This window comes from Mytilus edulis, chromosome 1 (assembly GCF_963676685.1).
Source record: "Mytilus edulis chromosome 1, xbMytEdul2.2, whole genome shotgun sequence".
NCBI lineage: Eukaryota > Metazoa > Mollusca > Bivalvia > Mytilida > Mytilidae > Mytilus > Mytilus edulis.
Genome location: NC_092344.1, coordinates 51,900,730 through 51,914,052, shown reverse-complemented (window position 1 = coordinate 51,914,052; position 13,323 = coordinate 51,900,730). Strand labels below are relative to the sequence as shown.

The 13,323-nt window shown below is 30.6% G+C and overlaps 1 protein-coding gene across 8 annotated transcripts in view; it reads right to left on the bottom strand.

Moving 5' to 3' along the window:
- The window catches only part of LOC139484754 (E3 ubiquitin-protein ligase PDZRN3-like), a 130,716-nt gene that overhangs the window by 54,266 nt on the left and 63,127 nt on the right, over positions 1 to 13,323 (bottom strand). Inside the window, exon 1 of one of the 8 annotated variants that reach the window (XM_071268731.1) lies at positions 10,826 to 12,314. The exons of the other annotated variants lie outside the window; for them this stretch is intronic. Coding sequence (XP_071124832.1) covers positions 10,826 to 10,846 — 21 coding nt within the window. The 5' untranslated portion in view covers positions 10,847 to 12,314. Of the gene's footprint in view, positions 1 to 10,825; positions 12,315 to 13,323 lie in introns of those variants that run through there. 8 annotated transcript variants of the gene reach the window in all.

Sequence of the window (13,323 nt, the reverse complement as noted above, 5' to 3'; positions counted from 1 at the left end):
CAATAAATAGTTTCTATTCACGAGCTGAATATATTTATATATCATCTGAAGTGATAATTTTTCTTTAAATATTTCAAAATAGAAATAAAAACATTCAGAAATTTATCTTATTTCATTTAGAAAACATTAGTCTTAGAAGTCTTTGTAAGATGGAAGTGATACAATAACGTTTCACATATCCTTTCCTGAGTTTTGCAAAAGCTTTGTCAATTTGGCAACTGTTTGCTTCAATTGTTACTATTGCAATCCCTACCCTAAAGCCAGCTTCCCTGACAAAAACATGTTTCTGTGTAAGAGATGTTGAAAATACTCTAAAGAAGTATTAACACTCATAAGTTGAAGACATTCATTTCAACTGAAAACGTTATGGCAAAATATGAAAAAGGACAAAATGACAAACAACCATCTACAATACTCCACTAAGTAAATATAGATAGAACAACATGAACCGCAACCAAATGCTGATGTGATCTAAGGTGCTCCATAAGGGTGAGCAGAGTGCAGATTCTGTTCCACAAGTGACAACACGATCCAGACCAAAAGTTAGAAAAGACAAACAAAAATTACACACTTTCTTTTTTTATAGCCCCACTGAACAATCATGACATAATGAATTCCTTTTAAAAAGGACTGGACAGTATACAGAAATGTTTACACTATAAGAGCAATACATCCCTGTCTTTACCAATCAATACATGGTTAAGAATTGCAGATACCAGCAAAACCTAAAATTCTCTCCTATGTTAAGCATAGGAGTGTAATCAAAGATACCTTGAACTTCTAATATATTATTTATATTTCTGGCATAGTCTTGAAGGATTCAGCAGTAACTCATTTCTATGTTAATCAATATTTTTTATTTGGTATAATTTGATTGTTCCACAAACTTCTTTTTTATTATTTTAGTCATTTATTAATAGTTTATTTTTTTAAATCCATCAACAAAAACCACTAAAAGTACTAAAATTCTCCTCTGATATTATCAATTCAGTATATTAGAAATTTGTATACTCTGCTCTTGAAAACGATTCTACAAGTACCAACTTTTTTAAAACCATTAGTTTCCAGATGTTAACAATTATAAGTTTCCAGATTATATACATATAACTGTACTTTCTAAGTGTGATATTGAAAGTGTCACTAATGTGTAAATACTGTCAGTTACATAATCCACAGCTTGCCCTGTGATGTCTGGTGACAACTGAAGTGCCAATATCATTATCTCAAGTGTTCTGTAAACAAATCATATTTATTAACAACAGTTATCTCCCTTTACAGTTATGATTAAACACAGCTTAGATTAATTTAACTTTGTGATTATTGTTGGATCCAGGAAATGAGAATTTAGCTACAAGATTATCCTTATTCAGAATTATGATACCAACTATTGAAAGTTTTGGACTTATAGTATAAACCCTATGAAGATTCTGTACAAACAAACAAAAATCACTTCCATATATTATTGCCCCACAGATATAAGACAGGAACAAGATTTCAATTGATTTCTGATTTCCTTCAATATGAAGCATATAAGGGTATGGATATGTAAACATTTTACAAAACTTTTAACTGTGATATTGAAAGTTTCATGTAAGTGTAAAAAGTGACAGGAACTGAAGAACCCAGAAAAATATAAGTAACAAAATTTTAACAAGTTTTCAATGAAATTATTGGTATTTTCTGTTTTCAGAATCTACAAACTCATTACTGCCCTGTTTCTTGAGATATAATTCAAAACCAATGTACAAAATAGGGGATTCTTGAATATATAATACATGTAATCTACACAAACGAACTCCTCAGGTTTCTTTTTAAATGAACTTGAAAGCATTCCCTGCCATTCTTTAAACATGTTTTCAAATGCGCAGTTATGTCTGTAAAGTGTCTGAAATTATCAGATTATGAATGTTCAACTTATTGATATCAGCCCCAAAAGAACTGTCTTTACATGTTTACACCAAATCTTAGTGTAAAATGTATGCCTATTCTACAGGTGTTATATTATCAAAAGATGAGTAGTTTATTATTATGGTATGGATCACAATCTCATCATTTTATTTTCTTAGAATATCTTTCTGTTTGTTATAATAACTTGTAAAATACATTTTACATCAAATTTCCATTAATCAAATATTTGATGGTCTGAGATAGCTAAGGCCATCTGTTTTGATAAACTAGTTGTATATTAAAAATTGTCATTTCTAAAATAGTTTGTATTTACTTTAGCTGATACAATCTGATGTTTCAAGATTTATTTTCCATTAAAATGGTATGGATGAAAAGACTGGTGATGAGAAAATATCATTCAGACAGCATCCCAACAATGTCATCAAACAGACCTAAACAATGGGCATACACTTATTGCAAGCTTAAAATCACTGTATACAAAAGTATGGAGCTGCGATGAGATTGCCAAAGACACAACTATACACCAGAGACCATTTAGAACTAGAATGAAAACAACTATGGATCTCTGTACAACCTTCAACAATATGCATGTATGTCCAATATATTATTGATATCTGCTTAACTTTCAGTAACAAATATGACATACAAAAATTATTCAGAAAAATATCATATGAAATATAGGTTAATACAAGTGTCGAGAGTTCAACGATTTATTACTAAATAAACATATTATGAGTTTTGCAGATTCAGAAGCAGCCTTAAAGGTTAACCAATCCTGCCATTAAAAAAATCCAGTGTCTTTTCATTCATTTTTTCAAAACCTAATCTACTTTTGTTTTTGTTCCTATCTTCCTCTAATAAAAATCTGTTCAAAATCAGCAGGGAAGAAATTCCAGAAGAGATGGGAGATACAAATCTTGACCAATTGAAATACTATTTATTATGAATAGATAACAATTTAATCTTCTCCAGATAAATGTTGGTGTTATGGCTAGCAGTTTATATCCCATTTATAACATGTATGTAAACAATTTATATTTACAATAATAAGTACCCCTGTCTCCAAACTGAAATGGACACCACATCACAGTACTTTTATGGTGATCCTTACAAATACTTTATTTGAACATGATAATATTTCTAAAAACTTAACTTTTTTCGACTAGACTTTTTTTAATGTTGCTTACAGGGAGTAATTATGTAACTCTAAGGTGGAAACTCAGTTAATTGGACCTTTTGTGGTTGATTTTTTTTTTCTTCTTTCCTAAAAAATTGGATAGCTGAAAATTTAAACTTTTAATAGGTAACTCGTCTGTCTGATAAACCATCTATAAACAAATGAAAAAAAGAAATTCCAAATTTCACCTGGAAAAATTTAATGATGAAATTACAATCATTCAAGAAAATGTTTTTTACCACCCAAATGAATTTGTTTGTTAAATCTGCTGACTTTGCAAAAATTCATTCATCTTTCACATGTAATACTTGTGCTATGGTAAATTAGGCATGTTTGTATAAATAGTGCCACCCAACAAACATGGTGAGCTAGTGGTACATGGTATTGGGTGTTGAATGCTTGACCCTGCAATCAGGTGGGGTAAACTTTGAACAAACTTGACATAATTTCAAGGTTAACAAACCAAACTAAAAAAAACTTGTTAAAAAGTCTTCAACTTCTAAAGATTTTCAAACTTCAAAGAAATCCTGGTTAAATAAACCTACAAGAGAAATTAAATTTAATTTTGCCTAATTTGAGTACAAAGTTACTCTGTCCATTGTAATAATAATGATGAAGGGATTAGGCCGATGTAAATATTTATATGAGGCTAATCATCCTGGAATGGAAAAGCCTGACTGTTTAAGTAAAGCATAAAACAGGTGTGCTCAAGAGCTCCATTAAATCGCTTAATAATTCACTAATGAAAATATATACAACTATACACTCTTTCCTTTGATCTTTTGTTACAAAGCTTACAATTTGCCACTTGAGAAGATTTTTCTTTCAGAGAATACTTTGGTTTGTTTGATCTGAGGTGTTATGAAAGTAGTGGAATGAACTGGACAAATTGAATAAAATGTAAGTTGTATCTTGGTAAAGTGAACATCCAGTAGAAGTGTTTAATCTTTTATTTAGAAAGCGACACATTTAAATGGGCTACATAATGATTAATTTGGAAGTAAAATTCACGACATAACATTACATGAGAACAGAATTGGAGTTTATAATCCATGAAGTGGCAACATTTGCATAAAGTTTGGAAAATATGCTTCCAATTTGTAGAGTTGCCATTCAGTCCAAAAATACTAGTCTAAAATCACAGAATATACATCAGAGAAAACAGCAGAGATTCATATATGTCCTAATATTGTTGTCAACACATGCAAATCTCTTGAAATCTTTGCACAAGAAAACCCAATTAGATCTAAATGTAAGAATATAATACCTGCATCAAATAAAACAGATGTAAACTTTCCCATTACCAAACATGTATACAATTTATCTTTCCCAGCCAACAATGTTAAATATTCAGTCAACAAATGAGTTTTTTAATAAGCAACAATTAATTTTCTTGCACCACTCTTTACCAGACACAACTATTCAATCTTTCTTATGTAAACCTCACCATAAAAAATCCTGCTATAATTTGATATGGTAACAATGTACAAAATTTTTCAATTCGTGACATAATGTACAATATAACTGCTATCTTGTGATTTATTTGAGGGATTAAAATTTAATTCCCAGATTCATTACTTGTACCTGATACTTGCACATGCTTGGTAAAAAAGAACACCCTAATCCAAATGAGTTCAATCAATTTACCAGTGAAGAAAGAAAAACACATACATAGCTGCAAAATCTTAATCAAATCTATGTCTTGAGCTTAACAAAGATGCAGAATATAGAAGCTATAAAGCAAGAGTGAAATTTCTAAGATTATTTTTTTTTCAAAGATCCTTGTGTTAAAATTTTTTTTAACTTCTACTTCATTTTTGTTGACTTTGACAAAAAAGTATGCCAAAATTGCTTTTTTGGTCAGGAGAAACTTGTTAAAGCAAAAGTGGCCAGCCCTAAGCCTCTAAACCCCTCTGTTATAACAGGACTTGGACATTTTTCACATGTACATAATAGAGGTGATCCCAACAGAAATAACATACAGGAATACAATTTAAAGGTAATTACATTTTAATAAACCTGTCAGATATGTCATACATCAAATCAAAACTTGTGATTTCTGATCAACTAGAAAACCATTAACAATACATAAAGAGTAATCCACAAAAACATTATTTTCAATGAATTATATCATTAGATCAATGTACTGGTGATCAGGCAAATGTTTTTTCACTTCATTACACTAAGTCTGTGATGATTTGACAAATTCTTAAACCAAGAAAATCCTCAAACAACCAGGGGCTATTTATGATCCTCTAATCTGGGATAAATTGAATAAATAAATAAACATACCACAAAAAAGAAACCAAATATTATTTGAATGTCCAATTTGACTCATTTTCTTTTGTCGTCTCAATTAGCGACCACACTCCAGACCAATATTCAGATTTTAAAACCCTTTAAACTTTAGACAGTAAGAGTGTGGATATGTTCTTATTTGTACATTAATTAATAAAACCAAATATGAATAACAAATAAATTTGTAAATTCCCACAGCCTATCTAATGGATATACTAATGGAAACTATGTTAATTGTTCAATAAGTACAGACAATAAAACAAATATCTTTGGGCAAAAAAGTGAAAACAACTGAATTGGTCACCCTAGCCGCCTCGTAGCAATTGTATAGAGATACAACAATCCACCAGTTGTGTGATACACAAATGTATTGATAATTTATCAAACTTTTTGATTGTTTCCCTACCATCATGAAAGTATTATTATTTCATGTCCATGCTCCCAGCAAGGATATATATATATGTATAGTACTATTCAAATCCTTGATCCCACTAGCAAGCTGTTACAGTACTACAGTTAGTAAGTCCTTAAACGTCCTTCTGTTGTAAAATCCATATAAAAATCAAGGGGAGGGAGGCTGTAAGGTTAAATAGGTCTCCTCTTTTAATGATAGAATCTATCAGTCCTGTATTCTCATACAATATGCCTATCATGACTGAAACACTACCTACATGCAATCCTATCTTGTCTCTCTCTGATTGTGACAAATGTCTTGTAGCACATAGGATTTGGTTTGTGAAGATTGAGGTTATGATAAATGTTTTAATAATGACTTTTGAACATTCGTTTTCTTGTCACAGTTCAGGAATATAATTATGTCTGGCAAAAAAGTGCATTTTGGAGCAGATTACATCAAAACAATTGTTTCCTAAACTTAATCAACAAAACAGACAAACAGATAGTTTTGTGTTTTTCTAGTGTTATACAACCATTAACCTAACTTCCTTCCTGGCTAACTATTTCTTGTATAAATATACTGCTTCATACCATTACACAAACCCTATGCCAAACAACATCACTGCCTTGGGTATTTTCCAAAAAACATAATACATTATCTTTTAAATATTTGCTGATCTTTGGCTATCTGTAATCCATTTTAAGGAATTTGAAAATGTTTTTGTTACTGGACTGTCCATAAACAAATGTTGACATTCAAAGAGTTTAATAAGCCATGCAAGACAGTATGAACATAACTACTGAACTCCAAGGTAAATCCAAAAAAGAGGAACTCCATGAATTATTTTAAACCTTCAAAATCAAATGTTTTTCAATGAGTATAAGCCAAAAACTGAAGTAGCTCAGAAGAATAAATGCTAATATACCATATGTTACCTTCATGTTATATGAAATTAAATAATAATTAAAATGTATTCGAAACTTTTAAATAGAATGCAATATTCAGTTTTTATATATCCAGTTAAAAAACATCATCTGATCAAAACTTATTCCTAAAAGTATATCCTTTCTAATTATACATCAACTTAGAACAGAAAACATTATCTGATGTCAGATTTAATGATCTATGTCCTAACTTCCTCTCCACCTATCTATCTTCCATCATTCCAGGGAAAGTTTGAAACCACAAACTGGTACAAATGGTACAAAACATCCACAAACTACCTCATGTAATCCAAGTTATTGCTTTCAATTACTTTATATCACCTTCCCTAATAATTCATAATTAAATAATTATTAATAAAAATATTCAAACATAAAATTAATTTCTTATCAGCAGGATGGCCTTGCCTTATGTAATATAAATAGAAATAGAATTGCTCGTTAATTACATTAGATCAGCATCACATCAAAACAATATTGAAATCATAGGATTTAGTTTATATTCTTTTAATCAGACATTGATTTGGTAAATTGATAAAAGGAGGAGAGATTCTCAATTAGTCCCAAATGTTTGCCTTCGTTCTGTGTCTATGAAACACACACAAGTACATACCACTTATACAAGTTAATTGGTTGCATGCAGAACCATCTCAGTCATCTGGCTGTGTGTAGTGTAAGATTTGGATGAAACAGACATTCATTCAATGAGAAATTGATGAGAAGAGGAACAGACATCTTCAAATTTTCACTGCTCAGCGAAAATGTGGCAATACTTTAAGACGAAAAAAAAGGTTAATACTGCAAAACTGTTTACAAAGAGCATTATGATCTTTAAAAACTTGGGTATCTCAGGGTTTTTATAAAGGTTTTTAAGAAAGCATGATTTCTGATGAACTGGTGAACCTGAGTAAAAAAGGGGTGTATATACACAACCATATAAGTTTATCTGCAACTAATTTTTTTATTCAACATTTATGATATGTGTAGCTTTGAATATGGTTCAGACTCAGCAATATAAATAAGAATAAAGGACAAAAACATATCTAAAATATCATTAACAAAACTTAGAATGTTTTGAAAATACAGGTTGACTATATAAAACAATCTTTGCAAAAGTGAGGTCAATATTGGACAGTTATATATAATTTTAAATAGATATGAAATTATGTTCATAAAATTTGTCTGACTTGTACTACTGTTTCATTGTGTATAATGCTTAATATAAATAATGATTTCTTTAAACTTAGAAGGTTATCTTTAAACCTTCAATGTATCTCCCTTTCTGGGTGATAGGTTACTGACTAGACAACATCAACTACATCAAATCCACACTTTTTTAAACTTGTAACTGTTCAACATTTTGAAGATTTTTAAAAACTAGCCGACTTTATTAATGAAGATCTATACTTAAGAGAAGACAGAAAGATATGTATCTACAGAACAGCTGCATTGTACATCAAACCTTTATACCTGAGTAAAATCAACAACTTTTGTGCAACATTTCTACATATCTTTAGAACTCAGGGGCCACATTAGGGGAAAAGTCTTTAAAAAATATATATTTCTGACATTATAATTCATTGAAAGCGTAAAAAGACCATAATGTTCCTGTTCATATAGTAAGTACCAACATGATGTTACCCCCGCCATTTCTGCATATATGTATGATATTGTATGTGAAATACTGAACAATTTCAAAATCAACCAAATTTAACTATGATTACAAAATTATGTAGACTTTTTAATAACTAAACAAGCAATCAAGTGATTATTGTGTTCAAATGTCACTCTTATTGGCCTAAGTGGGCTTTCAAAATTAATTTTTCATTCAGACAATTTCCTTATGAAGCAAATGAGGGGTAAAGCAAGTGTATGGCACATTTCAAAACTGCAGCCATGGTAATCTAGAGTCCAAGTATTTTCTAAGTTTGTATGATAATCAACACTTAAAATTCTACTGGTTGGGAAAAAAATTCCACGGTTATATTTGATAATGAACAATAAAAAGATCATTGGTTGGAAAATTTCTTTCACCTGTATTAGCAATAACCCTCATTCTTATTCTGTCTCTCTTCATTAGCTAACATCCACTTGTAAACATAAAGAGAGGTCTGATAACTAATGAGTAAATAATTAATAAGTTATTGTTTATGTCAGCATGCCAGCTGAGAGGGAAAAATGGACAGTGCAATGTGTATATTTCTATACTTATTTACAAAGACGATGAAAAGTCTTTAAACTATAAAACAGTATCTTGACCAGATATAGGTACATACATTGTACTGTAAAGACTGTATGAAACTTTTTAAAAGTATACTGAGCAATGTCCGCAATTGGTATATAATATAACTTACATGATCTATTAAGAAGTCATGGGCAAAAAAAAGTTAAGCAAAAATTGTCAGAAGTATCATCTGATGAAGGCAGCTATATGTGCTGTCGTTTGTTTATTTTGACGTTTCTTCAACTGCATTACAAAATTGAATACCTTCACATATCTGAGGTAAAATAAAACCAAATGACCTTCACCTATTTTTATGAGTGTTTCTCCCCCACCCTTAACATGATTAGTATCATTAAATATTTTTCTCTAATTCTTTTTTAATTTTTATTTCTTTGACCCCCAACTTCAAATGTATGATGGATATTATCAAACATAAGACTTGTTGTCCCGCACTATACCTCAAGTCTGACCCATAGACAACAATACACGGTTTATTATGTTCAGTTTATATATTCAAAGATAGTCTCCATACATAAAGATATCATTCTCCAATAGCTAGGTTATCAAAGAAATTTTCTTTTGAAGTTGTAATAATCCTAAAATCAAACCCATTTTTATTTTCTCCTTGACGTCCCGATTTCATTCATATGACAAAAGTATATCTATGTCCTGATGTTCAACCAAGCAGACTAATAGTTCAAACTAAAAACAACTCGTCTTTCAAACTGCCATGAACTTATTTTAAGCTATTTTACTTTTCATAAAATCTTCTTTTTTTCCCTTCAATCTTTATCTGCTATTTAATATCTACAAATTTTTCCTTCTTTTGTTGGTGTTTAGTCTGATAAAGATGAATAAACACACCATTAAATGTGGACCAAGAGATATAGAAATAAAAAAAGTTAGCTTAAATTGAGATAGGAGAAGAAAGCTGCAAGGGAAAGTAATTTCAAGGTGAAAACATGGGAAATTAAATAAGGGTCTCAGTTACATTGAACTATTAAAGCAGAGTTATACAAGATGCATTAGTAAACTAGAAAGTAATAGATGAGTAGACATGTATTATTATTATCCTTGGATTATTCAAGTGTTTAATGCCACTTTAAGCACTCTTGGTAATATTGAGACAACAGTTCTTATTTGGTGGGGGAAGCTGGAGTACCAAGACAGAATCATAACCAACATGAGGCAATCCTAGTCAAACAAGTTAGGAGTCAAACCTACCTGCCATGAGCAAGGTTTGAACTCGTAACGGCAATGTTGACAGGCTAGTTAATTTTAGAAGAATTACTTAGACCACTTGGCCACTGAGTAAAACAGAAAGCAATAAGGGAGTAAATTTGTAGTAGTAAACAAGTAAACTATAAGAAAGTAGATATGTACTAGTTTAATCAGAAAGCAAAAAGAGAAAAGTTGTGGTACTGAACCTTGAAACAAATAAGCGAGTAAAGTAAGCAAGACAACTAACAGATGTGAAGTTGCAGTAGCAAGACATTCATCTGAAAATTAAAAAAAAACAACAGCAAATCAAAATTTAGGGTATCATGAGGACACACAGCAGTATATATGGGTTGGAAATTCAAGGGGGTAAGATAATAGAAAGCATTTAGGACAAAGGTTTGAAAGATGGAATGATAAAAGAGAGTTCAAAGTAAGAATGAAAGATGAGATGAGGGGAGGGGTGACAGAGCAATAGTAGAAGCAAAGACAGCAATTTGTATTCAAACAACATTAAAATTATTTTAAGTATGTGATACACTTCAAAGATTATCATTTTATTACATTTAAATTACTTTTAGTGGAAGAGTATGCATATATAGGTCAAATATCTACATCATGTTTCATTTTTGCTAAAGTCAAATATTTAGAAAGTGACTTACTTTTAAGATAATGAAGTCCATTGTCTGGAAATAAATCCAAAACAATATCTAGATCCTTGTCTGTCAAAGAAATATCTATCTGGATGTCATTTTCGTCTTCCAAAAAGAGTATCATAATCCCATAAACATTAACAACTCTTTCTCAATCTCATGAATGTCAATTTTTACATAACGTTAATCAATTGCAAAATAATTCCTTTATAAATTAATATACACTGATTCAATGAATTTCACCTTTTACTGTACATTTCAGTAGATAACTATCCAAACCAGTAAAATTCCCAAAATATATTTATCCAAAATTCTTAATAGAAATACAAATATCCCAAATTTGTGAAGCAGTTTAATTCCTCATTACTGATCTCTGACTAAGCTACAGTTAGTTACTGTTTCTATAATTTGGATAATGCCAGCCTCCTCTTACAATCTCTCTTATCTCCAAGCCCCAAACTAAACAGATGTTTTCTAACTTAAAAACTATTCAATGTTGCACATCCTTGATGTGATAGTTGCATACCGTCTCTGACTCTTCACGCGATCCTATGGTATGAAAACTTTGGTAATTGACGTACCAGGTATTTGCACACTTCTCCCAACACCTGAGGAATTACTCCAGCTAGCGTAAAATATAAATATATATCTTTCTGATCATTATAAAAAGAGAAAGCACTTTCTCAAGTTTCCATCTGGCAAATAAAATGTGTAAAAAATCAGTAAGGTTTCACTGGTTTTCTCTATGTGTATTCTCTCTCTCAGTCCAATGAACTGCCCATCCAATTAATACCTGTGTTATCTCCCTCTTCTTAATCAAATCCAGGTGTTGTAGTATATAAGAACAGATCAAACTGCTTACAATATTACAAGTAAGTCAAGTAAACCAAATGCTTTTTTGTATAAAAATCCACTAAGAATGATCTATCAGCTTTTTTTTCTCTCTCTTGGTCAGGTGACCTGAGCCCTAACTAACACAAAGGTCTCTATTTCACTGATTAACCTGGTAGCTCAATATCATCCACTTGAAGTTTACTTACTTTAGATAAGTATGAAATTATTTGAAGTCCTGCATTTCCTTTTATGAGCCTGTTTAACTTAACTATGAAAAAGATTTAAAATCGGGAGTTGATTTGTCCATACCATTCACCTGTAAGATTTTATTAAAGCGACCAGTAGTATTTCACACACTATGGCAATAATTTATGTAACGATTACTCCTGTATTATACCACAACTTTATCACAGGTAAAAATCTTCTCCACAACAATTATTATATACAACTATTACAATAATATTTTTCCACCGTTTATGACAATTTTCATTCCTGCGGGCTAAAACATGATTTTCTCTTTTAGGAACAAGTTTATCACAATAGCTAAGTTAGACTTTGCTTGATCACAAACACTAGCTGACCACCCTGTCTGTATATCTGGAGGGTGACCCTTGCCTTGTTTTACCTGTACACCCATGTTGATTTAATGTAAATATCACTTATTGATAATCTATTGCCAATACTTCCTAAATATACTTGATCAGTGATCTATACCTAATACATAATATGGCCCCTTATTATCTTTGTAAACAATCAGCTGATAATTAAGTCTTAATTATCAATCCCTGATGACTATCATGAAAAGGTGACAGAAATATCTTTTCAAAGTATTTTTAGTGCTATAATGATTAAAGCAGACTATTGTTTTCAGAAATATGTCAAGTATTTGAAAAAAAGTATAGCAGTTCATTGGCGATCAATCTTATCAGGCTAAATAAAGCTATAGAAATTAAAATTCTGAACCAGCTTTCTAATCTGGCAAAGTGAACAGCTAAAAAGACTTTTGCACTAATAAGATATAGAATAATCAAAATTGATCTCATAATCCCTTGAAAATCTGCATGGAATTCAAATACTTTGTCCGATTTAACAAGGAAAGGTACATTTCATTTCTTTTTACCTTACACAATTTATAACATACGATTCTAATCCAACATCATCTTATTTTTATTCAGATTGGGGAAAATGATCAGCTTTAAGCTGATTTAATGCTATTTTTCTGTTTCAAATTTTATTTTTCAAAGATAAAATTCCTTAAATTATGTTTTAGCAATGAGCTTTTCTCAGGTTCTATCTTTGTACTCTGGTTCATAAAAGTGAATGAAACATGGACAACTCCTTAAAAACAAAAGACAAACGAACAAATTGAGAAGGAAGTAATTAAATGTTTATATACCATAGACAGAATAACTCGAGGCTAGACAGGCAACTTGTTGCCCCCATTGAAAACATAAAAAAATATTTTCAAATAATATAAAACAAATTTAGGACCATTCAAAACAGTTTTATATGTCATTTATTGATCTCTTTATTATATAAAATTATTGTTGTGGCTTGACTGGTTTCCAAAATAAAGGTTATGGAATGGAGGTACCTTCCATTGGAAATAAGGCGACATGCTTTCGTGGGTTATCCTGGGAGAGATATTAACTTGAGAGTGCATTTTAGTATTA